This window comes from Lineus longissimus, chromosome 16, assembly GCF_910592395.1.
Source record: "Lineus longissimus chromosome 16, tnLinLong1.2, whole genome shotgun sequence".
Taxonomy (NCBI): Eukaryota; Metazoa; Nemertea; class Pilidiophora; order Heteronemertea; family Lineidae; genus Lineus; species Lineus longissimus.
Genome location: NC_088323.1, coordinates 10655653 through 10679537, shown reverse-complemented (window position 1 = coordinate 10679537; position 23885 = coordinate 10655653). Strand labels below are relative to the sequence as shown.

The window sequence follows — 23885 nt, the reverse complement described above, 5'->3', positions numbered from 1 at the left end:
GTACTTAATTTGTGATCAATAGTCATTGCAGTTAAGAAACATGCCATAGTTACGGCCTGACGGCGAATTTACGCCATTTGACCTCTGTGACCTTGACAAGAAGGTCAAATTAAAAACCTGTGTGACATATACTGTATGGTGGTTAGATGTACCCATGATATCAAATTGGTGGCAATCGGGCAAGAAGTTAAGGAATAATCACATTTTTAAGGTTTTTGGATTTTGCCCCCTGGTGGTCAAGTGGTGAATCATATTGGACCAAACTTTGGTCCCTGAGATCACCTGACTAAGGGGTAAATGTGTACCAAATTTGGTATCAATAGTCATTGCAGTTTAGAAACGTGCCATCGTTACATCCTAACGGCTAATTTACACCATTTGACCTCTGTGACCTTGAAAAGGAGGTCAAATCAAAAACCCGGAGGACATATGATGCACCTTTGCTAGAAGTACCTACCATATTTTTTTCAAAATTTCCCGACTACTATTAAGGGAGATATTGCATATTTTCACTTTTAACGTTTGGCCCCCTGGTGGCCAAACCATGAAATGAATCGGACCGAAACTTGGTCTCCCAGGTGTCATTACATAAGGGTACATGTGTACCAAGTTTCAACTCAATAGCTCTAACAGTTACGAAACGTGCCCTGCTAACGGACGACGGACGACGACGACGACGACGACGACGACGACGACGACGACGACGACGAACGACGGACGCTACGGTATGGGATAAGCTCACCTCTGCTAAGAGGTGAGCTAAAAATGCCAGGGTTCAAGCGTTTTTCTTACAAAAGTGGTAACTTTCTTACTTTTTGCCTAGGATATTTGTCTTTGTGGCTATTGACACTGCATGCAATGGGGACTAAGGAGTAAATGAGACACATATTATTTATGACAAGGCACACACTGCTGCTTTTATCTAGAAACTAACTTTGTTAGCTTTTCATTTGCATAACATTTCAAAGTACAACAACTCACCACTTACATGTGTCCCTCCAAGCCACTGAAAACACCACTACTTGATCTCATGACTATTCAACAGTATTCACACTTGAAGTCCAAATTCTCAAACGCGGCTTATGACATTGCAGCCATGGCGGTTACATCATACCGGTCTTGGCACTTTCTGTGAACCCACCTCCCATAACAGTCGCACCCCATCCAGTCCTTAGGGCACTTGTCATAGACTCCGTCACACGAAGCACAGCACTCCTGGTCCTCCTGGTCCTCATCATCTGAGTCGAATTCTGTCACCACATACCTCGTCGGCTTCTTCTTTGCTCTTCCTGATGTTTTGTCTCAGAATGCTTTCGTTTTAGTTCTTGTTCTTTCTTTTCGTTACGCTTCGCCTCTCTCTCTTCCTTCTGGCCTTGGCTTCTTCTTCCTGCCTCTTCTTCTCGTGCTTCTCCTCCAAGTATGAAATGTATTGTGTGCTTGAGATGGCTTTGGGGAGGACTTCTTTCTTCTTAGTAGGTTGGATGGACGTCTTTGGGTTTGGTGCGGCTATTGGAAATCGGAGGAAATTTTTAAAAACATGGGATATGGTAGGGAGATATTGTGTTGATTTGCTTTGACTGGTGGAGGGGACAGGTTGATATGAGGAACTAGTTGAAGGGAGGGGTGATGTAGGCCTAGTTTGAGGTTGTTGTTGTCTAGTTGTTGGAGCTGGTAGGGGTAAGTTTTGGCTGTCTGTCTTCATCTTTTTCCAAGTGTTGTAGAGAGCATCATTCTCCAAGTTGACTCCCTCTTCATTCCGTCTCTCATATCGCTTCAGGGTGTCTTCATCTAGGGAAGCTTCCAAGTACTAGAGCGCAGTTGCAGCGGCTGTTGGTGCTGGCTCATCGGGCTGGGCAGGGGGTGCTGCTTCAGCTGTCATGGGAGCTGCTGTTACTGGCTTCTCAGTCGGCTGGGCAATGGGAGCCAGGATCAGCAGGTTGTATGGGCTCATCTGGTTGTGCCTGAGGTTGTTGCCTAAAGATGTCCGAGGGCGCTAACTTCAACTGGTCAACTGCATGGCGGCTGAATGGTACCAGGCCAGACTTCCTAAAGCCATTGGTCGCTAGCGGCTTGATGTTGCTGGCTACTTTGGTCCAGGCTTTGCAAAATACTCATGAGAACGTCGCCTTCTGAACGTACTCCCCAGGGTTTTCTACCTGCCAATCTGCCACAGCAGTCTTCCAGGCACCTTTCAGCGGCTTGTAGAAGGTCACATCACACGGCTGCATAATGTGCGAGGCATGGGGAGGTAGGCAGTATAGGATGATGCCATTGGCTGCGCAGAATCTAGCTGTATTAATGTTGATGTGGCTTGTATGCCCATCTACAAAAAGCACTATCGGAAATTTCACCCCAGCCTCTTTTACCTTAGGATAGAAATGATTGGCAGTCCACTCATAAAATATCTTAGAGTCCATCCACCCTGATTTGCTTCTACCCAAGAAAGAATTATCAGGGGCACCCGCTATGGGGTTGTAGAGAAAACGGACACCGGGAAATACTATCAATGGGGGCAAAAGGAGACCACCAGCAGAGAAAGCTCCCAACACAGTTATCTGAATCTTGTTGGACGGGGTGAACAAGTAGACATGTCTACTACCTGTCTCCGCCAAAACACGGCCAGAGGTGTTGCAAAGAGGGAAACCAGATTCATCTGCATTAAAGACCCTAGATGAGTCCTTCAGGATGTCAAGTCCATTTTCAATTTCATTTGTGAAATAGTTATCCGCCTCATCGAACCAGTGGTATAACTTCTCCACGGTGAAGACAGCCCTTTCCCTGCCTAAGCCTTCTGCTTCACGGATGCTCATTTGAGGCCACCTCTTCCTGAAGGCGTACCACCAGTCTTTCCCTGGTCAACCATTGGTGAAAGGTGTCTTCCTTCCATCAGAGTTGACAATGTTGGCCACAATGTCAATGACATTTTCCCTTGTACGCCCATAGCCAATGTTCGCCATCTTTAGGATCCAAGAAACCAGTTCTTCTTCATCATATGAGAGGATTGTGGCTAGACCTTGTCTGGCCTTCACTGGGGTTCGACCTGAAAGATTTAAATGAAATAGGAAACCATATTGTTACAGATTTTTACTTTAGCTATCTACTTGCCAAGTATAATTCCAGTAAGGATAGAACAACAGTTGAACCTATTCTCTTTTCTTTTCAATACAGGCATGACAGCTGTCCATTCCTCAAGGCACGTACCGAAAAACTTGTCCTTACGTGGAGGCAGGTACTCCAAAGCGTCGACTAGCGGCACCAAATGCAATTCCATCATCTCTGATGGCTGCCAAGGCATTGTCGATGGAGAGCTGGGTGTACGTCTTGTACTTCTTAACCTTGTCTTTGCCAGGCATTGTAAAACTTGCTCCTGAAAAGAAGAAAATCAAGAAAATCAACTTCCAAACCTTGTGTCAATAATTTATTTTCATCATTAACCCTTTCGCTGCGCCGCTCAAAATTATTTCAATATTGATTCCTTGCTGCCCCCAAAATACTGTAAAAGCCAATTTTAACATAGGTAACTTTGAGGCCAATATACAGCCTGAAGGAGAAGAGATAGAGCTTTGGACTATTGGAAAAGGTTGTTGGGGACAGCATTGACTTTCAAATTATGCATTTGTCAATCACCTGAAATTATGTTAATTAACTAAATAACGCTAATTAGTAATAATCAACGAGGAGAAAAACACCATTTTGCATCTTGACCCAGGCTATCACTATCATCCACCTCGGACCCTGAATCATGCACACTTTCAATCCCCATGCACGCTGTGTACATCGGCATTATGTTCAGAATCATAATCACTAATCAGACTCGTCTTCTAACGCCTCGAATTCACTATTTCATCAATTATTGATTCTGCAGTTCGTCGAACACGTGACTGAGGCATTTAAATTTGTTTACAAAACTTTGGACTCAAAATATCGCCTAAACTTTGAATAAAAACACCGAAGTTTTCACCAAGAAATCGGAAGTTCTAGCGGTAAACAACATGGCAGGACACCTAGCGACAAGTTACTGTACTAATTTGCTATTGAAAACATCGTCTGATTCAGGTCTCTCCCAAGTCGCAGTTCTGCGTACATCCGCACAGATCGGAAATTTTTTTTGGTCGCAAAAATGCGTACATCCGCAGCGAAAGGGTTAAGGTATATTAAGACCCCCCCCCACCCCTCAACACAAGTATTCCAATAACAACCCCCCCCCCCCTCCATTAAGTCTGCTTAAAAGCAGAGTAGGGGAAGGCCTTTGGACGAACTCGATTCCTTTAAAGGTACATATTGCTTAAATTAGACCACCCATGGACACCAATTACTATTATTCCATGGACATAATAAAATAACTGGAAACAAAGTATCAAAAGTATGCTTACCCTTAAATGCCTGAATAAGTTATCAAAATTTATACTAAAATAAAGCAACAAGTTAACAATGGAAATAGTTTATCATAATACCCGAGTTTATTTAGAAACAAACAACGAAAAGTAACACAAACAAATTTAAATCCTACATAGGCCGAGGTACCCATCTGCATGACAAAATCTGTCAAAACCAGGCAAAATTGCCAAACTGCATACAATTAATGCTCCCCTCAGTAATAAATTAGCGTTGCTACATTTAATATAGGGTCAAAGGTCAACTCGATTTGAAACGATGGCCAATATTGGCCGTAATATTCCATCCATTTTAATACGAATGCTGTGATTGGGCAAGGCGTCGAATACTGCCGACGAGGTTATGTACATGGAGGCAGTATTCGACGCCTTGCCCAGTCTTTTCCCAACCACTAGGGATGAGATTGCCTACCGCTGAACTGTCAAATAACTGTCATGGCGGGGAATAAACCGGCTTCAATCATCATATTTTGACTGCTTTTAAGGTAATAGGGTTCAGTTTGTGATGATGATGGCTTGCACAAGGTTCCAAGATGGCGGATTTTGCATGCAGTGTCACCGTCAATGCTGTCAAAATGTGTTTTTTATGGGATATTTACCAATGCTACCTTCAAATCGTATTGACAAATAAAGAATTTTTGTCGTAGGCTACGATTGGTGGAAATTTTGCGGGATTTCTGGGTTGCTAATTTATGCAAAATCGGTTCTAATCACATGGTCGGCGAACTCTGCCTCCGAACGAATACTGCCGACGCTACCCTAGGCCTAACCGGCTCGTTTTGTGGGATGACATTTCTAAATGTTCGATTACATTTTTAGTTTGATGACATTTTTTCACTCTCTTTATATTTTTCTTTGGACTGATAATATTTCTTAAAACGAAGTAGTACTATTATTGTGATTTGAAGCTATCGTGTGTTTTTTTCTTTTCGATTATTTTTATTTTTTTGAATTTTTGAAGCAACGGCGTGCCATAGAAAAGTGTGATGTATGGTAAAAAGTCGATTCGAAAGACGAGGCCATATTTTTCACTATAGGCTATATTCGTGAATACTCAGCCAATCTTCATCATGCACGTTTACCGTGATCAGTGTATTGAGTTCTTCCTTTAATCTAGCCACCCAAAGATCGTCATCTCTTGGCCCAGCCTTAGTTCTCAAAAGAGGTATTTTGGCAAGCGCCTTCTTCGTGACTTCGTCAACCATGTTAGCGGTGCAATTTGAGCCATTCACGGGAAATGCGAAAGAAAATACATGAGGGAGGTTAACTCATTTGAATAATCTATGCATGACGTATTTCGCGTGACGTTTTCGATCAATACTGAGCCATCCCACATACATCGAAGCCAGGGCTTATATACTTATCTTCACATATCTTGATAGGGAGCTCTTCGTTAATTGGGCTGGTTATCGAGCGAGAAGACTCGGGTGGTGGTGGTGGTGGTGGTGGTGGTGGGGGTATAATAGTTAGGATGCTGCCATCATGATCATGGCAGTTGACGAAGAAGCAGTTGGCTAGCACAAAATGTCAATGATGTTGGTGAATGGTGGTGCATGAGGAGAGGGGGGGGGGATATAGTTAGGATGATGCCATCATGACAGTTGACCCAATAGACGCTGGCGCAGTATAGAAAATAGGTGGGAGAATGTGGGGAGGAAACTAAACACAATAGGAGAAGGATAGGTACTTGTGCCCGGAGGCGAATTTTTTTTCCCGACCCTTTCAGAAAAGCATTCTGTACATTCTTAACCAATCAGATTTCGAGTGACATCACTGTCCTTATATAGGTATCTTTCACACGTGCCTTTGTTTACATTTCTGACTGCAATTTTGCAGTGTTTTTGTTTAAGGAATTGATACTTCACCAGAGGTATTGCTTGTCGAAAGTACAAGTATTGCTTGTCGAAAGTTATTTAGTTTTAAAATATCACCAAAACATAGACCATGTACTAGTATACACCACATACGCACTTGACAAGCTTCAGTATTTTAAAACATTTAACCCTTTCACTATTATTTCAAAACAAATCTTAATGGAAATAGTGGAAATCTTCTAAAGTTCAACTGACGTCACAGACTTGTCGAATTCTGATTGGCCGAATGTACACAATGCTTTGCTGAAAGGGTCAGGAAAAAATTCGCCTCCCGGTCAGTTCATTGCGTCATCCTAATTGGATCTCCTTATGTAGTACAGGTGTAATGTTTTTGAGTGTTTCTATTTTTGAGTGTTTCCCCTCATTGTTTGGGAACGCTAAAAGATAGATTGACAAGTTTTTCTGTGTTTCCCCCTATTGAAAAGTCATGGTCTCTCTAGCTGCCTATTGTTTTGAAACACTGACACATGGGAAACAACCACAGATGTTACACCGGGCAGCGACAGGACCAGGTCGGTTCAATGCCTCCGGAGTACACTCCGGAGGCATTGTGTAGCTGAAAATTCCTGGGAACAAAATTCTCCCTGTGCTATTGACGGTAACGGCCTTAGTAGCTGTAATCTTGCCATAATACTTCCGGACATAACCAGTGATTTTCAATATATACTCCGCATCTCGATATTTCAAACTTTTTTGTATAAGAGGTAGGAGTATCAAAAACCTGTCAGAATACACTAGGGACGGATACTTTTTCCAAGGGAAATTTTCTACTTCTACACTAAACTTGTACTTCAATAAAGCACTCGTAGTCTTAATGAATTCTTGATATCATAAATACTCTCTCCTATGGCTTTTGAGATGCCCCCCCCCCCGAATTCCTCACTTGCCAACACTCCTGACGCAGTGGAAGGGCCTCATCCTGTCGTCGGAGGAAGGGCGATAAGGGTGACCTAGCAAATGGCATGAATGGACTACATAGGAGTCGGCGTTTGCTTCGCGAATGTACAATGTACAAAATAAATGTAAAAAAATAATAAATGTTAATAAATGTCCCAATGAAAAGTGATCATACCCTGCCCATCAGAGTTTAATCCCCTATATATTGAATGGGCCATTCTTCCTTTGTGATGTTGTTCCTTGAACGTTATGGTAATAATTACTCTGACAATAGCTGACTTTCTCGACGGCCAGATCAGCCAATAAAAAGTTGATTTTAACAAAGCTTGGGTCACATGACTCTACGCTAACCGGGTCAATCTGGTTGGTAATCGGAGATACACGCGCCTTGGGGCAGTGTGGCAGTTGGCGTTAGCATGCGAAGTGGTGAAATTAAATGTACGAAATGCTGAATACCCATTAAACTTTTTTAAATCCCTTTAGCAGTTTTGAATTTCTCCATTTAAAAGAGTGTTTTTGGTGTCTTTTTGGAGTGATTCATCGGAGAATTTTCTTGCTTTCTTATGGTTTTTTTGTGAACATTTCAGATTGTCTTTGAACATCGTGTAAATCTATTTTATACTTTGTTTTTCTTAATATTTTCAGTGCATTTGATCAGGGAGTTTCACTATACCTCTCTGATTTGAAACACAAGGCTAACCCAAGTTTTCAGGCGAGATATTTTGGTTCTTTGTTTATAAAATACAATGGGTGATTTCAAAGTTGGTTTTGGTTTTAGTGTTGGGTGTTGTAACGTCCGCTCACGACGTCATTGCGAGTCTCGTAGGATTATAAAGGAAGATAACTCTCATTTGGTAAACTCTTGTATTTTACCTCTATTGCCTGAGGTGAAACTGTAAAGACAAATAACATGACAGTGTCAATACATCTCTGAACTACAACTAAAAAACAAATCTCATCAAGTCACAACCTGAAGACAGGACGTCTTGAAGACACCATACGGTGCTGCCACCTGCGAGAAACACAACGCACTATAACAATGTACACTGTACTGTGCACATGCAACACAGGATAGAAATTGGACAGGGGTTGTGCCCTAACTTGAGCCTAAAAACAAGAGGAACTTCCTCCAATTACAAGATCTATGGTTTAACTTATGTTAATCAATGTACTAACGGAGGTATTTAGACAAAAAAAGGCCGAATAGATGACAAATCAGTTCGCACGAAGCACGTGACTAAAACCCGGGAACAACACAGACGAACACCATTTTTACATGAAACCGCTGCCCCTTTGGCAGGCAAAAACACCTCATCCGAGGTGTAAATATACATTTAACAATACCGCCAAAATGACTTACATCACTTTGCTCCTCAACCCGCTAATAAACAATGCATGCCTTTCATGCAGGAGCCTCAAATTAAGCTGTCTTGTACAGCATCAGAAAAAAGGAAAACCCCTTGGCTTTCCGATAAATGTGTGTCTGTTGTTGTCGTTGTTACATAAAGTTGTCTCCTCCAGGACCAATTCCAGGAGGACCGGTTGTGACATAGCTGAGCAAGTAGACACGACACAGGTGTTAGTGTCCGTTTTATTCTTAATTTCTACTCCTAAAAACCTATGTCTGGATAAGACCAATTCGAGGTTTTAGTTTAACACCAACACCTGGTAACTGGTTTTATCTAAACACCTAAAACCTGGGCTGAAACTAAGAAGAAGTTTTATTCTGCAGGTAAAACTAACACCAAGATGGACAGAGATAAAACCTTGGAAAAACCAAACATTACATGCATGTTGTTGTCGTTGTTACTGTTGTTTCCCAGTATTGTAACCGCTTCCGATCTATATAAATTTGGTCGTCTTCTTTCCCGTCCATCATCATTCCCATCAGCGTTCAAAATACCAGCAACTAGTTCTTGAAATGGTATGAACAACATGATTTTTTTTTCTTAACACCAACACCAACTTTGAAATCCACTTGGTGTTAATGCCTAAGGTGTTAGTTTTATTGGTAATACAAAATGCACTACAAATCTTCCAAATATAACACTGAGCTGGGATTAAGATCAGACCTTGGTGTTCCAATTGGTTTCAGTGTGAAACTAAAACCTAATTTGAAATAGGATAATGCTAAATCTGAGTGTCAAAACTAACACCAGAACTGATTTCATTTCTGGTGTTGTGGAGAGTTTTAGTTTTAGTCCCGGTGTTAGTTTTTGACACTAAAACCATCCCTTAGTTTTAAGCTAAAACCGGACATAATGCTAAACCAACAAACACCGACTTTGACATAGGATGAAACTAAAACCCGCTTCATTTCAATGCTGGCTTAATCAAGGGTTTTTGTGTTCCATTTAGTTTTAAAACTAAATCTAAAAACTGACTTTGAAATCACCCATTGTACCAGGGTCTCACTCCCACAACTGAAACGTGTTTTTTTGCAAATCTCATTGAGATGGTGAACCAGGTTCAAACGGCTTAGAATAGTTGAATTGGGATTATTGTAGTCGAATGAACCACAGACGTATATTGGCTGAGACAATCGGATTTATGCCATATATACCTCGATGCAAGGATATAAGAAATACCGCGTAGATGAAAGCACGTGGAAATGTACATTTGCATATCAAAGACCCCGGAAAAACGCTACGACTATGTGCAAATTTTATAAAAAGTGAACATGTATACAGAATCTACCAAATTAATGTATTCTTTATGAAGCTGTACAGTGTTTATATGCACCAAATCCGAAATCAACTAAGAAATAAAGTCATATTTAGACATTATTAACGAGAAAATCGCAAAGCTTTAGGATACCATTTGACATTATCTAACTGAGATTTGAAGGCGAGTTTTAGGAGAAGATTATTGTTGTTACTAACGTCAGTTACATGTTTACAAAAACGTAAAATTCGAGTAAGAATAACAACCTTCAAAGGATATCTCCCAAGTTCCGCAATACAGCAGCATTGGGAGCGTATTTAGAGACAACTAAAACCTCTTTGCAAAATTATAATTGCAGAGAATCAATACTGTTATTTGATTTATATCTCGCATCTATAAGATAACACTGGGAGAACCATTGCATCAAATAGCTTCATGGATAAATGCACATCTTGCGAGAGTGATACAGGTAGATCATGCTTTAATTTGAAAACTGCCTTCCTGGCTTTATGACATATATCCGTTGCAGAGAATGAACATTAAAGGCCACGACTCATGCTTTTATGATTGCATGACATGTACAGATCCTCAAAGAGTAGACTTAAAGCTCCGCATTAAATCAAGTTTGATCAAAATTGAAGCACCCAGTCCAGAGATAAAGCAAGTTGGTTAGGTTTCTAATGCCGCGTTCACACTAGCGTTTTAATTCGCATTTAAACCGAATTTATTGCTTAATCCGGATTAAGCGTTCAGACTAGAGGCCCCTTAATGCGGATTATATGCGAATTAACAAATACGGTTTTAAATGCGTATTAATTAATTCGCACTTGCTTAATCCGCATCAACATTTGCGGTATGAACGCCGTAGTGCGCATTAACGTGATTTACCGGGTAGTACAGCGTACGGGCATGCGCATTGCTAACTAGATCACTTCCTTCCGTTTTTTCCACTGGAGATCAGCACGAGGTTTCATCAGTCAATTCCAAAATTTCTGCCCCGATTTACATGATGAGTGATAACAGGTGATCATGGACGCAAAAACCATAGCGAACCCTTCATTTTCACGATTATTTGCGTTTAACTCATTCAGCAGAGACAAGACCACAATTGATTTTTTAAGCCTTTTAGCAGTTAAATTGTCAATGTTTGCATCAAAGAACGCGTGGTGTTGTGAATCTGAAATTTAGATTATGTTATTCCGGACAGTCGGGCAAGTAAATGGTGAAAAATAAAATGGTGATTGACCACGGAAATTTTTTGATAATCGACAAATTAGACAGACTTTGATATTTCCACTCTTTTCAGCCAACTGGCAGAAAAAACTCAAAACACGCCCCCTATTACCCAATTAGCAAAATTCGAAATTATTTTTTTCATCAAATAATTTCTTTATATCTGTAGACTTGCCACAACAAATATTTTTTCAATACCTCTCCAAATATGTACTTGAGAGTTAAAAACATGCACTCGTCTAATTGATAGGCCTCGACGGGTTTTGAGTTTTTTCTGCCAGTTGGCTGAAAAGAGTGGAAATATCAAAGTCTGTCTAATTTGTCGATTTTCAAAAAATTTCCGTGGTCAATCACCAGTTTATTTTTCACCATTTACTTGCCCGACTGTCCGGAATAACATAATCTAAATTTCAGATTCACAACACCACGCGTTCTTTGATGCGTCGCGGTCAAACATTGACAATTTAACTGCTAAAAGGCTTAAAAAATCAATTGTGGTCTTGTCTCTATTTACACTACATTTTGGGTCAATATAGTGAAAAATTTGAATGTGCTCAAATCACTCTAATTCATTTAGAATATTGTATTGCTGATGATTTAAGGTCAAAACAAGCTAAAATAATGAGAGAAAAAACTTAATTTGACCCAAATAAGAGTCAACCTAACCCCGGTCTAAGTTCGGTTTCGTTTTTACAAGTCTTGTTGTGTTGCCATTCATTTTGTAATTTCTATGAAACTACTTAGGCCTTGATTCTGAAAGTTGTGCCCTAAGCAGCAAAGATATTCCTAAATCACATCCTAAATTTTCAGCTCCATAGCTTGCTTATTCTGGCCAGGGCAGGTCTTTGAATTTGGTGCTGTTGGCTGCAAAATCATGACTTTTTGTCGATTTTGTCCTCTTTCGTCGCTTTGGCACAGTTGTACCACTTTTTGAAATGTCTCTCATTTCTCCAAAAATGTCCAGATATGACTTTCCTTTGTTGGAGAGTTGTGGGATGTCATCTACATTAGTTTGAAAAAAATCTCAAAATGTTAACCCCTGAAATGTACCTTCATTGAGACAAGACCACTAATGAATATTCATAGGTTCGAGGCCTATCGATTAGACGAGTGCATGTTTTTAACTCTCAAGTACATATTTGGAGAGGTATTGAAAAAATATTTGTTGTGGCAAGTCTACAGATATAAAGAAATTATTTGATGAAAAAAATAATTTCGAATTTTGCTAATTGGGTAATAGGGGGCGTGTTTTGAGTTTTTTCTGCCAGTTGGCTGAAAAGAGTGGAAATATCAAAGTCTGTCTAATTTGTCGATTTTCAAAAAATTTCCGTGGTCAATCACCAGTTTATTTTTCACCATTTACTTGCCCGACTGTCTGGAATAACATAATCTAAATTTCAGATTCACAACACCACGCGTTCTTTGATGCGTCGCGGTCAAACATTGACAATTTAACTGCTAAAAGGCTTAAAAAATCAATTGTGGTCTTGTCTCAGATTATCATTTATGGGCACAGCTATCTTGGAATGAATGACCTTGACCGCTAACTAGAGCAGTTTGATTCGTCTTTTGTAGATGGCGCTGTGGTAAATACGGACTAGTGAGATTCGTGTCTGAACACGGCTAGTTCGGAATGAGGGCTTAATCCGCATTCCGAAGTGCGGACTACGGAATACGGTTTAAATCCGCATCTAGTGTGAACGCAGCATAAGTGAAGTCAGGCGGCAAGTTTACTGACATAGATCAGACTGATGTTTGATTTCTTACTATAATGGTATAAATTTGTCTGTATTACCTTACCTTATTATAGGGTATATCGAATGTCAATGAAAAACAGACTTCATATATCAATTTTAAGAGCATTCATTGATATTTGTCCTCCCAAGTAGGGCAATAGCCTGATCTACATCACAACTTTTGCTGAACCCGCCGCCTGGCTCTAACAAGCCAGTTGCTAGCCTGATTAGGCAATCAAGTTGTCAAACACATAAATGGCTATATCTTCAAAATGGATGGAGCTAATTGCATTGGGTTTTCTGTATTGTATAAAGTGTTAGGTACACTTTTGAAATCGTCTTACAGCAGAAAATGGATGCAAGAGCAAATCATGGCCAATCATGGCTCGGATTGCAATAACAATATCCCAGATGAACCATTAAAGATTTTTATGTGCACCTCTCAACTGTTCTATAAAGATGAACTCAGAAATGAGCGAGGAGGCAATGAGCATTTTGTATAGAGAGTTGATGACAATGATGTCGGTGATAATATCTGATATTTTTGGTTCTAATACGACGGAAGCAGATTTTGCAGGATCACATTACGTGAGAGCTCTGGAAGGCATGACCTTGCTTTCAGCGGCAATGGAGACTGCAGTCGAAAGCTTAGAATAGAAGAAACAGTAAGGGTTTTGAGGAATTCAGAACGGAGAGGAGGGCAGAAAGTGAAACATTCCTGTATTGGGATAGGTTTATTGAGAATGGATCTGGTTAGAGCCGACCGGGAAGGACACTTGAATCTTCATCTGGGTCAGTTGAAGAGGTTCTGCTGCCTTTGAATCCAGCAACTACCTACGATGGTGCTCCCTGTATCTAGAGCACTTGAAAAAGTTGACCGAGACCGCACCTGTGATCCATGACAATTTTCAAGTAGGACGTTTTGTTGTAAAACGTCCATCTATTCTATTCAGTGCTGTGGGAGCAGACATGTGTCTATTTTCCAAGACCAGTGGGGGCATAATTGGCAACACTGAACGCAAGAAATTTGTGGCACGATGAAAACATCATCCGCCATGAACTGATGGCTGTAAACCATACATTTCGAAAAGTAGCAGGTGTCCCATTTGCTAACTCTGAGCTCACTGTCAAGCATGCATTTAACAGGAGGCCAAGGAGGGTGACACAAAAGTAAACAAGATTATCTCTTACATTCTTAAGTAAGAGAATCCCTTCGAGATCAGTGGCTCAACAGAACTGACACTTCATAGTTTCCTCACCAGGGCAATAATGCCTGATGAGGTTCGAAAGGGCCTATTGTCAGTAAAAGAGATGGGTGCCACCTTGTATGGTACATTGCGAAAGGAGCGTCTGGTGGAGAAAACTAAACGCATTTGTGATGTAATCTCAAGGACCAAATTGAAGACATTCGCCAGCATTGATGTAAAGAAGCCATTGCCGAAGAAAAAAAAGCGAATGCAATATAAAAAAGAAATCGGCATTTCTCAGAAACAGTTTGATATTGTCAGGGCCACGATGCGCGTGAGGAAAGTACCAACCACGTCTATCAGCACGTTTGGAGAACTTTATTCCTATATTGAAGGATCAATGAACGACAGTGAGAGACAAAGACGCACTACGATGCCGCTCAGCCATATTGCTAACGAAACCAAATTACCCAAGGATATGGACACATTCTGACCGTCTGCTTGTAACAAAATGGAATTTGAAGAACTAGGAGATGGCTGAAAGAACACGTCCCACTGAAGCTGATGGATGTACAAATTGTGTTGAGTAAACTTGCAGGAGAGGGTATTTCCCTAAACACTCTCTCAGTTTCCAATGGATTACAGCAGGAACATACCAATTTAGATTCTGATCTTGAGGAAGCAGACATTCGTATCATTCCTCATGCCCTTCATGCTACAAAAAGTGCTATCGGCAGATGTATCATATGCATCTGTTTACCTCAAAAGGACTTGTGGAACTGTGGCTAAGAGTAGACGAGATACATTCCGATTCATAATCTTGTCTAATCAGATCGGGCAATCCCTGTGCGATGTCTTACCAGCAGTGCATGTGTTATGCGCTATCAGTGGATCTGCGCCATCGAGTGATATCGCTGCGCTTTCTACGGATCGGTAATTAGCATAGTCATCGATAGAAGCGCAAGCATCGATCGATGGCGCTGCGCGAACGACGAATGGTCCTCCTGACGAGTACATTGCATGAGTATTTTGGCAACTTAACTCCCCCTACGGCCATGGATGGAGGTATTGATCTGGCCTACCTTCCGGATGCAAAAAGACAAGACGGAACTGCATGGCATGCTTCCTATTCTACATTGTATGTGAGGCCTTTTCAGTCTAGATTCTGATTGATTAAAATAAATATATATAGCTGCATTTTAAAAATTAAAAAAAAGTAAAATTTCAAGAATCTTCAAGGGTGGGCCATTATAAAAGATTCATAGAATCATAATGCAAGAAAGCCGAAACAAGGTTACAGCTGAAGCGTGTCTTATTTATACCTTTTTATTTAAAACTGAGGTTAGGAAGGAAAAAACATGCATTTAGGCCTTACCTCCTTGCCAAAACCCTAACCCCTATCCCTAGCTCACCAAACCCTAATCCTAATCCTTGTTAAACCCTTAGGCCTACCCTAGCCTTTAACCCCACCCCCACTCCGCCCAACCCCCTACCCCGACCCCTCGAGCACATCACGCATGCAGACCCACGCACGGCCCTCATCACGCACTCCTGTCCAATCCCAGTATCCATTATACAACCATCGATAGATCGCGCTGAGCCATCGACCGAGCGATTTATTTATTTATTTTTTTTCACACCCGGCGTCGCCCGTAAAATACCTGGGAACAAGGTGCTTAATGAAGATAAGGAAAGTAACCTTGTCCACCCGCTGCATCAAGCACAGGTATGACGATCTACGTACATTCTACATGCAATGACGCTGCGGCATAAATTATGCCAAATATAGGAAACAAAATGGCGTCACCTGGTGTGAAAAAATAAATCGCATCGACCGATGCTTGCACAAACGACAGAGCCATAGATGGCGCTGCGCGATCAATCGATAGCGCAAACCGGTCGATAGCGCCGAACACATGCACTTACTGTGATGTAACAAACAAATTTGGAACGAAAGCAGCAGGTCTCAAGGCGAAACCATCTGCCCATCTCGAGAACTTTGGAAAGAATGGAGGAGCTATTCAAGAGGACTGCCTTAAAAATGCGGAGTAATATCTGGTTCAAGTGGTGTACCACGGGAATCATGATATAGAAACAATGGACCATCTTCGATGCACATTGTACCAACACAGACAATCCACCACTGTTGTTGATCTACCATCATTAAGTATCGCCACAAGAGTGAAAGTCAGCTGTAGATAACTGTTTGCTAGATCCCTTAGATTATAGGATTTGAAATGGTTAATGGAAACCTTGTCCCTACCAAATGTCACCGCTCGCTGCCAGAAAACATGGCAATAAAGTGCAATTGCTTGAAATGCGCTACAGACTTGCCCATGCAGGAAGGAAATACTTCGCTGTTGTATTTTCTGCAAATGCCAATCGGATGAAAGGAATCAATGTAAAAACCCGAATAGGGCGATCCCAACAAATAATACTGCATTGAATTAATATACCTAGATAATTGCAAATAATGTGTAAAAAGACATTATAGTTACGGTACTTTGATGATTGATTCTGAATTCATTTCATATCCATCCAGAGAAACATATTGTACTTCTCAGTTATCTCTTCGCTTCTCGAGACATATAGTGGTTTCAATGGATTCCTTGAACCAAAAAACATAGGTAAGGACACCAAAATTAGTAATTAAGCTGAATTATGTAAAAAGTTACAAGAGAATAGTGATGCGACGGCCATATTGGATTTCGCTATTATGTAATAATATCGCGGGGTTAAAAATGGTTTCAATGGATTCCTTGACCCTTAAAACCTAGGTAATACCCAAAAATAATCGATGTCTAACCAAGTTTTTTTACTCTCCAAGGGGTCCCCTACCAGGATCAAGTGTCAAATTTAGGGGACATATGATTGCACACAGGATCCCCCTCAGCCCCCCGGACTACATCGCTGCCAGAGAATATGTTTCTCTTTCCGCGAAGAAATCGTGCAAGTGCGCAAAAGATTTCGAGTCTGCTGACTTTTCCGTAGTACGCATGCGCACCAACACGATCGGCCCGGGGCTGCCCGTTTCGATGACGATTTCGTCAATGTCATGCTGTGTTGGAGGATATCGACGGTCTGGTCCCATTCATAATGCAATAATCTTGAAAGTACATTGGTCTCTATGTTTATTTGCCCGTTTCCATCACAAAATCCTATCGTGAAAGCTCCACAACACAAAACATTTAAATTTTCCGTAGAAAGCGCATGCGCACTAACTCAAACGCACGCGCTACCCTCAGGTCTCACTAGCCGGTGCGGAGGCCAGGCCTACCTGCCTCCAATGAAATGGCCAGGGGCCATTGTGCTCACCGTATAGATATTTGGAGCGTTGGTTAAGAAACATTGTACATGTGTAGTATATAGGTCAAACCAAAGTCGGTATGACATGTGATGTATCGTTGCTTGAAGTAAGTACCATAAGATTATCATCAAAAACAAGTCACTTATAAACGAGATATTGCAGTTTTTGCCTATTTTAGGTTTGGCCTCCTGGTGGCCAAGTTGAGGACCAGATCAGATCGAAATTCGCTGTCCGAGGTAACATGACGTAGGGAGTCATGTGTACCAAATTTCAAGTTCATAGCTTTAGTGGTTAAGAAACGGGCCATAGTTACAATCAAACGACCAATTTACGACATTTGACCTCTGTGACCTTGAAAAGCAGGTCAAATCAAGAACTCCTATGACATATATGATGTATCCTTGCTAGGAGAACCTACCATAAAAATGTTATTGAAAACGAATCACTAATAAGCGAGATATCACACTTTCCAGGTTTTCACTTTTGGCCACCTGGTGGCCAAGTCGAGAATCAGACCGGACTGAAATCAGGGTCAGAGGTCAGCTGACCTAGGGGGTCCTTTGTACAAAGTCTCGTATCATATGTGGTGTATCCTTGCTAGGAGTATCTACCATAAAATTTTTACCAAAAGCTAATCAGTAATATTATAAGCGAGATATGGCACTATTCAACCCCTGGTGGCCAAGTTAAGAAACAGACCGGACCGAAAATCAGTGTCACAGGTCATCTGACCTAGGAGGTCATGTGTACAAAGTTTAAAGTTCATAGCTTTAGTGGTTAAGAACCGTCCATATTTACACACAAACGGCCAATTCACACCATTTGACCTCTGTGACCTTGAAAAGTACGCCACATCGACCTGATTTTTTGTCAACATGTAGAGCTACGTAACAGGTGTCTATATACCAAATTTAAAGACTATAGGACGAATAAAGACATGAAATGGTCCAGGGACCATGTGCTCACCTGTGTCGAAGGGGAGGCTATGGAGTCAGTGATTCTGACATTGGTAAAGCTGCATATATCATTTTATGGTCAGACCAGCAATTGTCAATGATCCCTGTATGGTGCACATGATGTGCATTTGTAAATACAAGGTCTAATTTGGTGTGGTAATCAGTTGTTGACCTTTGGCCCCCTATTGGCCAAACCGTAAATCGTATGATGCCACGATTCAGTCTCTGAGTAAAGGTCACCCAAGGGTATATATGTACCAAGTTTGAGTTCAATAGCCTCAGCGGTTACAAAACGTGCCACCATTGACGAACAGCGGTGCCGTCGGCGAACTTTGGCCTATCTTACCTTGAAAATTAGGTCAAATCAAAAACCCGGAGGATATGTGATGTCCCATTAGTAGAAGAACCTACCATATTTTTTTCAAATTTTTCGGACCAGTATGGCAGTAATAAGGGAGAAAACGCATTTCTTCATTTTTTATCTTTGGCCCCCTGGTGGCCAAACCGTGAAACATATGAGACCGCGTTTTGGTCTCTGAGTAGTGGTCACCAAGGGGTACATGTGTACTAAGTTTCAGTTCAGTGGCTTTAGCGGTAACAATCGTGCCACCCATGTCTAACAACGACGGACGACGACGGACGCTGCGTGATGGTAAAGGCTCACAGGTGAGCCAAAAACGTGCCACTATCGGTGAAATTTTAGAATTTGAACTTTGTGACCTTGACAAGTAGGTCAAATCAAAAACCCGTATGATATGTGATGTATCCTTGCTAGGGGTACCCACCATAAAAATTTTAGCAAAAACAAATCAGTTATAAACGAGTTATCGCACTTTTTAAGTTTTTGGTTTTAGCCCCCTGGTGGCCAGGTGAAGAATCAGACCGGACTGAAATTGGCTGCCAGAGGTCATGTGACCTAGATCATAATGTGTACAAAGTTTCAAGTTCATAGCACAAGCGGTTAAGAAACATGCCACACATGATATGGACGACGACGGACGACGGACACAGGGCTATGGTATAGACTCCCCTGACGGTGAGCCAAAAATGATGCGGCGTCATTTCATGCATACCCCTGTTCGAGTGGCTGTAGACTTGGCAGTACCTTACTCTCACACAAACCTATACATTTCTGAATAGCTTGTCTCTTGTAGAATACATCTGGCAAAGTTTCAACGTCGTTTTGACATACATGCAGTCAATGTATGGCAATGTTGCCAATTGGGCCGAACAATCACGAAAAACCCCAAATACTATACATTTCTTCCTGAATAATTCTTACAGTGACCATTCCCCAATGAAAGACAGTTGCTTACGCTACACAAAAATAAAAAAAAATCGCAGGTCAACCATTGAACTTTTGAGATATGTTGAATTTTGCACAAATCAGCGAAAAAACGCACCAACTGGCACTGGACGGCATTTCAACACGGGGCCGACGCACATCCAAGTGAAGTGTACACATACGTCGGCAACAATAGTAAATGCGCAGTTTCTTGTTAGCCGCCTATTGAGTAGTGCTCTAGGTTTCAGAAACTCAAAAAAAACATGTCTTTGCCATAACAACTGCTGAATCAACACTGACATACTGTGAGGACCGAGAAATCAATGATTTTAGGAACTACGGTTAGGGCTTGGCCGCGCATGAATACAAAAAAAACCTCCCTAATGAGACCTTAAAGTAAGGTTGACATTACCCCGACAGCCTTTTTTTAACATATGATAAAACTGCAGCCTCCTACAAGTCTCCTGATACCCGACAAAACAGGTTTCCTCAAAAGGAAAGGCTGGAACGACCATCTAGAAATATCATAGGTACTATGACAATCACCTCAAATTGTGTCATACTTAGCATACCATACGTCGAAATATATAGAACGCCTCAATTGTGCAAAATAATCACGTTCAGCGTCAATCACATACTGCAAATCATGCATATTCTTATCCGGAAAGCATCAAGCTATTCATATATTCAACATATATATCATATAGAAGCATATTTGTTTAGTCCTTGGGCAAGGCAATTCATGCCTTGTGCCACTGCAGTGTTCACATTTGGCGGAAACTGCACTCAAAACAGGTACCCCTTTAAGCTCAACTGGTCATTTTGCATTCGCGCTGCAACCAAAACTGACCTTGGGAATGCCGAACAGATTGTATTTTCAGGTAGTCAAGGCATTTCTTTGTAATATGTGCAAAAGGTCTGACTGGATTCTCTAAGAGGACACCTCCGTTGTCATGAGATACCAAATTTGATGAAAAGGGCAGCGTTTCACTTCGTGCCTACTGGAAATGCGTTGAAGAAAACGATGACGCGCTGTTGTTTCAAACGGCACTCTGTTCACCAATATTGCATATTTCATATAGATTTCTGTTGAAAATTATTCAAATTATTTATGGCTATGTGGTTAAATTGAAATTAATAGTTTCCGAGCTCATGAAAATGTCGTCATTACGTCTTAAGGGAGTCTCGTTAGGGAGTTTATCCCAATTGTACGCGATGATGACGTGCCCCATTAACAGGACGTAACATCTATTTTAAAATGCGTTTCCAAAGTGATTGCATGAGGACAACCCATTTGTGTCGTATGTCACTGGAAACGCCCGATTCCCCTGATTCTGCAGGATGTTAAATCGGGCATTTTATTTCTTTAAATAAATCATAAGCGTCGCATTTGCTCCTAGCTCTGTTCACCATCCCAAATGGCAATGTTGCCAATTGGGCCGGACAATCACGAAAAACCCCAAATATTATACATATCTTCCTGAATAATTCTTACAGTGACCATACCCCCATGAAAGACAGTTGCTTATGCTACACAACAATCAAAAAAACCGCAGGTCAACCATTGAACTTTTGAGATATGTTGAATTTTGCACAAATCAGCGAAAAACGCACCAACTGGCAGTGGACGGCTTTTCAAAACGGGGCAAGAAATGCCTGAGTTGGAGAGGTTCTATCACCAAGAGCCAACATTAAGGCTGCACAGTTACACTCATGAGAATATCACACAATAAGGCAGTCAGTAGGATATTCTATGTCAAGAACATACAAAGCCTAAAACAGGCCTCAATGGCCTTCAGCAGTGTCAGATATTCTAAAGCGTTCACCTCAATGATAAGAAATGCCTGAGTTGGAGAGGCTCTATCACCAAGAGCCAACATTAAGGCTGCACAGTTACACTCATGTCAGATATTCTAAAGCGTTCACCTCAATGATAAGAAATTTCAGAGAACATCTCTGTTGTGCACTCAAGAACAGTTTGGAGAGCTGCAGCTGGAACATTAGGCTTTGCTCTCAGTCTACTTATAAATTTTGATGATATGGCAAACAGGTCAAGTTGCTCTAGAATGGTTTCATTTGCATTTGGAACTGTTTCATGTGTCCCCACTTCATCATCTACGTCCATGACATCATCCATGACCATGTCATCAAGTGCGTCAACATTTGCATTACCAGTGCAGTCATCTTGGGATCCATTACCTCTGTCCTCATTCACAATGTGCGTCGCGATATGTCTTTTATATGGCCAAACACCACTAAATGTTCTCTGGCATCCATTTTGCACACACAAAAAATACTTACCAGCATAGGTTAGTGTATGCGACATCCGCAGGTGGATAAATAATGTTTTTAATCCTCCTGTCACATTCTGTGAACAAACGAAACAAGTTAAAGGTAGGTCCATACTTGACGATTACAACAACACAAAGAATCACTTTTCAAAGCAAATCCACACTTTCCGAGTATGATTTTCTATAATCAAATCAGATCCTTACCCCAAGACTACTATCATGACTATTACATAGTAGTAGATTGCAGTACTTCCTTGCAAACTTCATTCTGGTACCAATTTTTGGAATCAGCTCCTTTATTATTTCATCGTCCAACATACAAAATGCCTCCTCATCAATGCCTTCATCTGAAAATAGATGTAGTCCTAAATGAAAATCATGCAAAAATGAAGGTTGCCATACTTTAAGCTTAATCAGGTGGTATTACGTATACTAAGTACTAGTAATTAATGACAACAGGCCAGCCAGTCAATACTGACATGCTTCCATAGAGTAATTCTTGGTTTGATCAGGATTCAATTCTACAAAAACAAGAAAAAAACCTAGGTCACCATCAACTCCCACAAAATGGACACAAAAAACGTTGTAGTCTAAAAGCACCACCCCTTCTCAGCGGCTTGTCTGTCACAGTGTCACAGACATACATGTAATGGAATGGTTTGCAGTTTTTGGAGTATTTTCAACATCCTGTGCAAATTTAATTGTAGCACTAGCAGCCAATTTAGAATCAATAAAACAAATTTTGGAACAAATAGATTCATCAACCACAATCATTCAACAACCACTGCTGCACACTATCGCTAGCCATTAATCTTGGTACACCCTGTTGTGAGACTTTTCAATACTATCAATACTACCAATTATGACTCCCCCTACTTTCGTCAAATTATAGAATTAACCCTAACCCTAACCCTATGCATTATAGAATTTCCATCTATCTAGGCCTACCACTCTTGTTAATGCAGGCAAGCATTGTGTTGCAAAAGGAAAGGATCATGGCCGGGACTGGGAGACCCTACTGAGATCCGATATAATTCGATAATGTACCAGGTACTGTTATTCACTGTAATCTACAAGAGTACTCAATTTCGACCCGGCCATTTCATTCGATAATAACCAGTTAAAAATACAGAGTTGGTAGATAATCATAAAGACATTTAGTAGAGGACAGGAAGGATCCAAGAAAGCATCCACTGAACGAACTTCTCTTTCCAAATACATAAAATTAAATAAGCTACACTACTGAACACTGACTGGACCTGGTGGTCCTGGATGATCATATGTCTCAGGCAAACTGCACTGCAAAACTTACAACTATCAATAAGACTGCAGACAATTCAGACACTGACCCATCCAGACTGCCAGATCAAAACGTCCAGATTGAATGAACAGTCTCACGACGAGTGACCAGTCAGACCACCAGTAGGCCTTCTGGTCTCGGCAGTGGATTTCGACTGAATTCAGTGTGGACATTTCAAAGCCTTTAGGCCTATGGTGGCCAGGCTAGTTCACCACCCACAGGGCTATAATGTACATTGCATGTAGGGCCTAGCATGCTAGGCCCATGTACATATGTACATGTATTGTAGCCTAGATACACTGTAGCCTAGGTCTAGGTGGTGGGTCAGTGCATGCAAATCATCATGAATGAATGAATCATCATCTATTCTGAATGAAGCGCGTGTCCGAAGCATTTTTCAGCAAGACATTTCACGCAATATGCGTGAATTTGACACTCTGCTATAATGAGACAACAATTTCTGCTCGCAAATACTTGCAAGGAACATTTGGCAGAATGGGGTCGAAATCGATCGCATTTTAGATCAGTATAAAACGTCAACAGTTCCGGCGACTTCCGCCATCGATTTTGAGCTCGATCCGAGTGCACCCTCTCGGAAATACTTCACACTTGCGTCAACTTTTTCGGCGGGAATATTCAAACTAACGAGTATCTCATTAAATGCATGTAATGCGCGAATGCTCTACTAATACTTCGGAACAAATTTTCAATAATGTTCATATAAAATTTAGCACTAAAATCGAATAAAACTGTTTGAAACT

At 41.1% G+C, this 23885-nt stretch overlaps 1 protein-coding gene and 1 pseudogene across 1 annotated transcript in view; both read right to left on the bottom strand.

Annotated features, from left to right (window-relative positions):
- Positions 1 to 5612, bottom strand: part of LOC135500901 (ubiquitin-fold modifier-conjugating enzyme 1-like) — a 116784-nt gene extending 111172 nt beyond the window's left edge. The window contains exon 1 of the mRNA XM_064792620.1: positions 5477 to 5612. Coding sequence (XP_064648690.1) covers positions 5477 to 5599 — 123 coding nt within the window. The 5' untranslated portion in view covers positions 5600 to 5612. The remainder of the gene's footprint in view (positions 1 to 5476) is intronic.
- LOC135500900 (jerky protein homolog-like) lies at positions 898 to 22488 on the bottom strand (annotated as a pseudogene).
- Positions 22489 to 23885: the final 1397 nt, after the last annotated feature.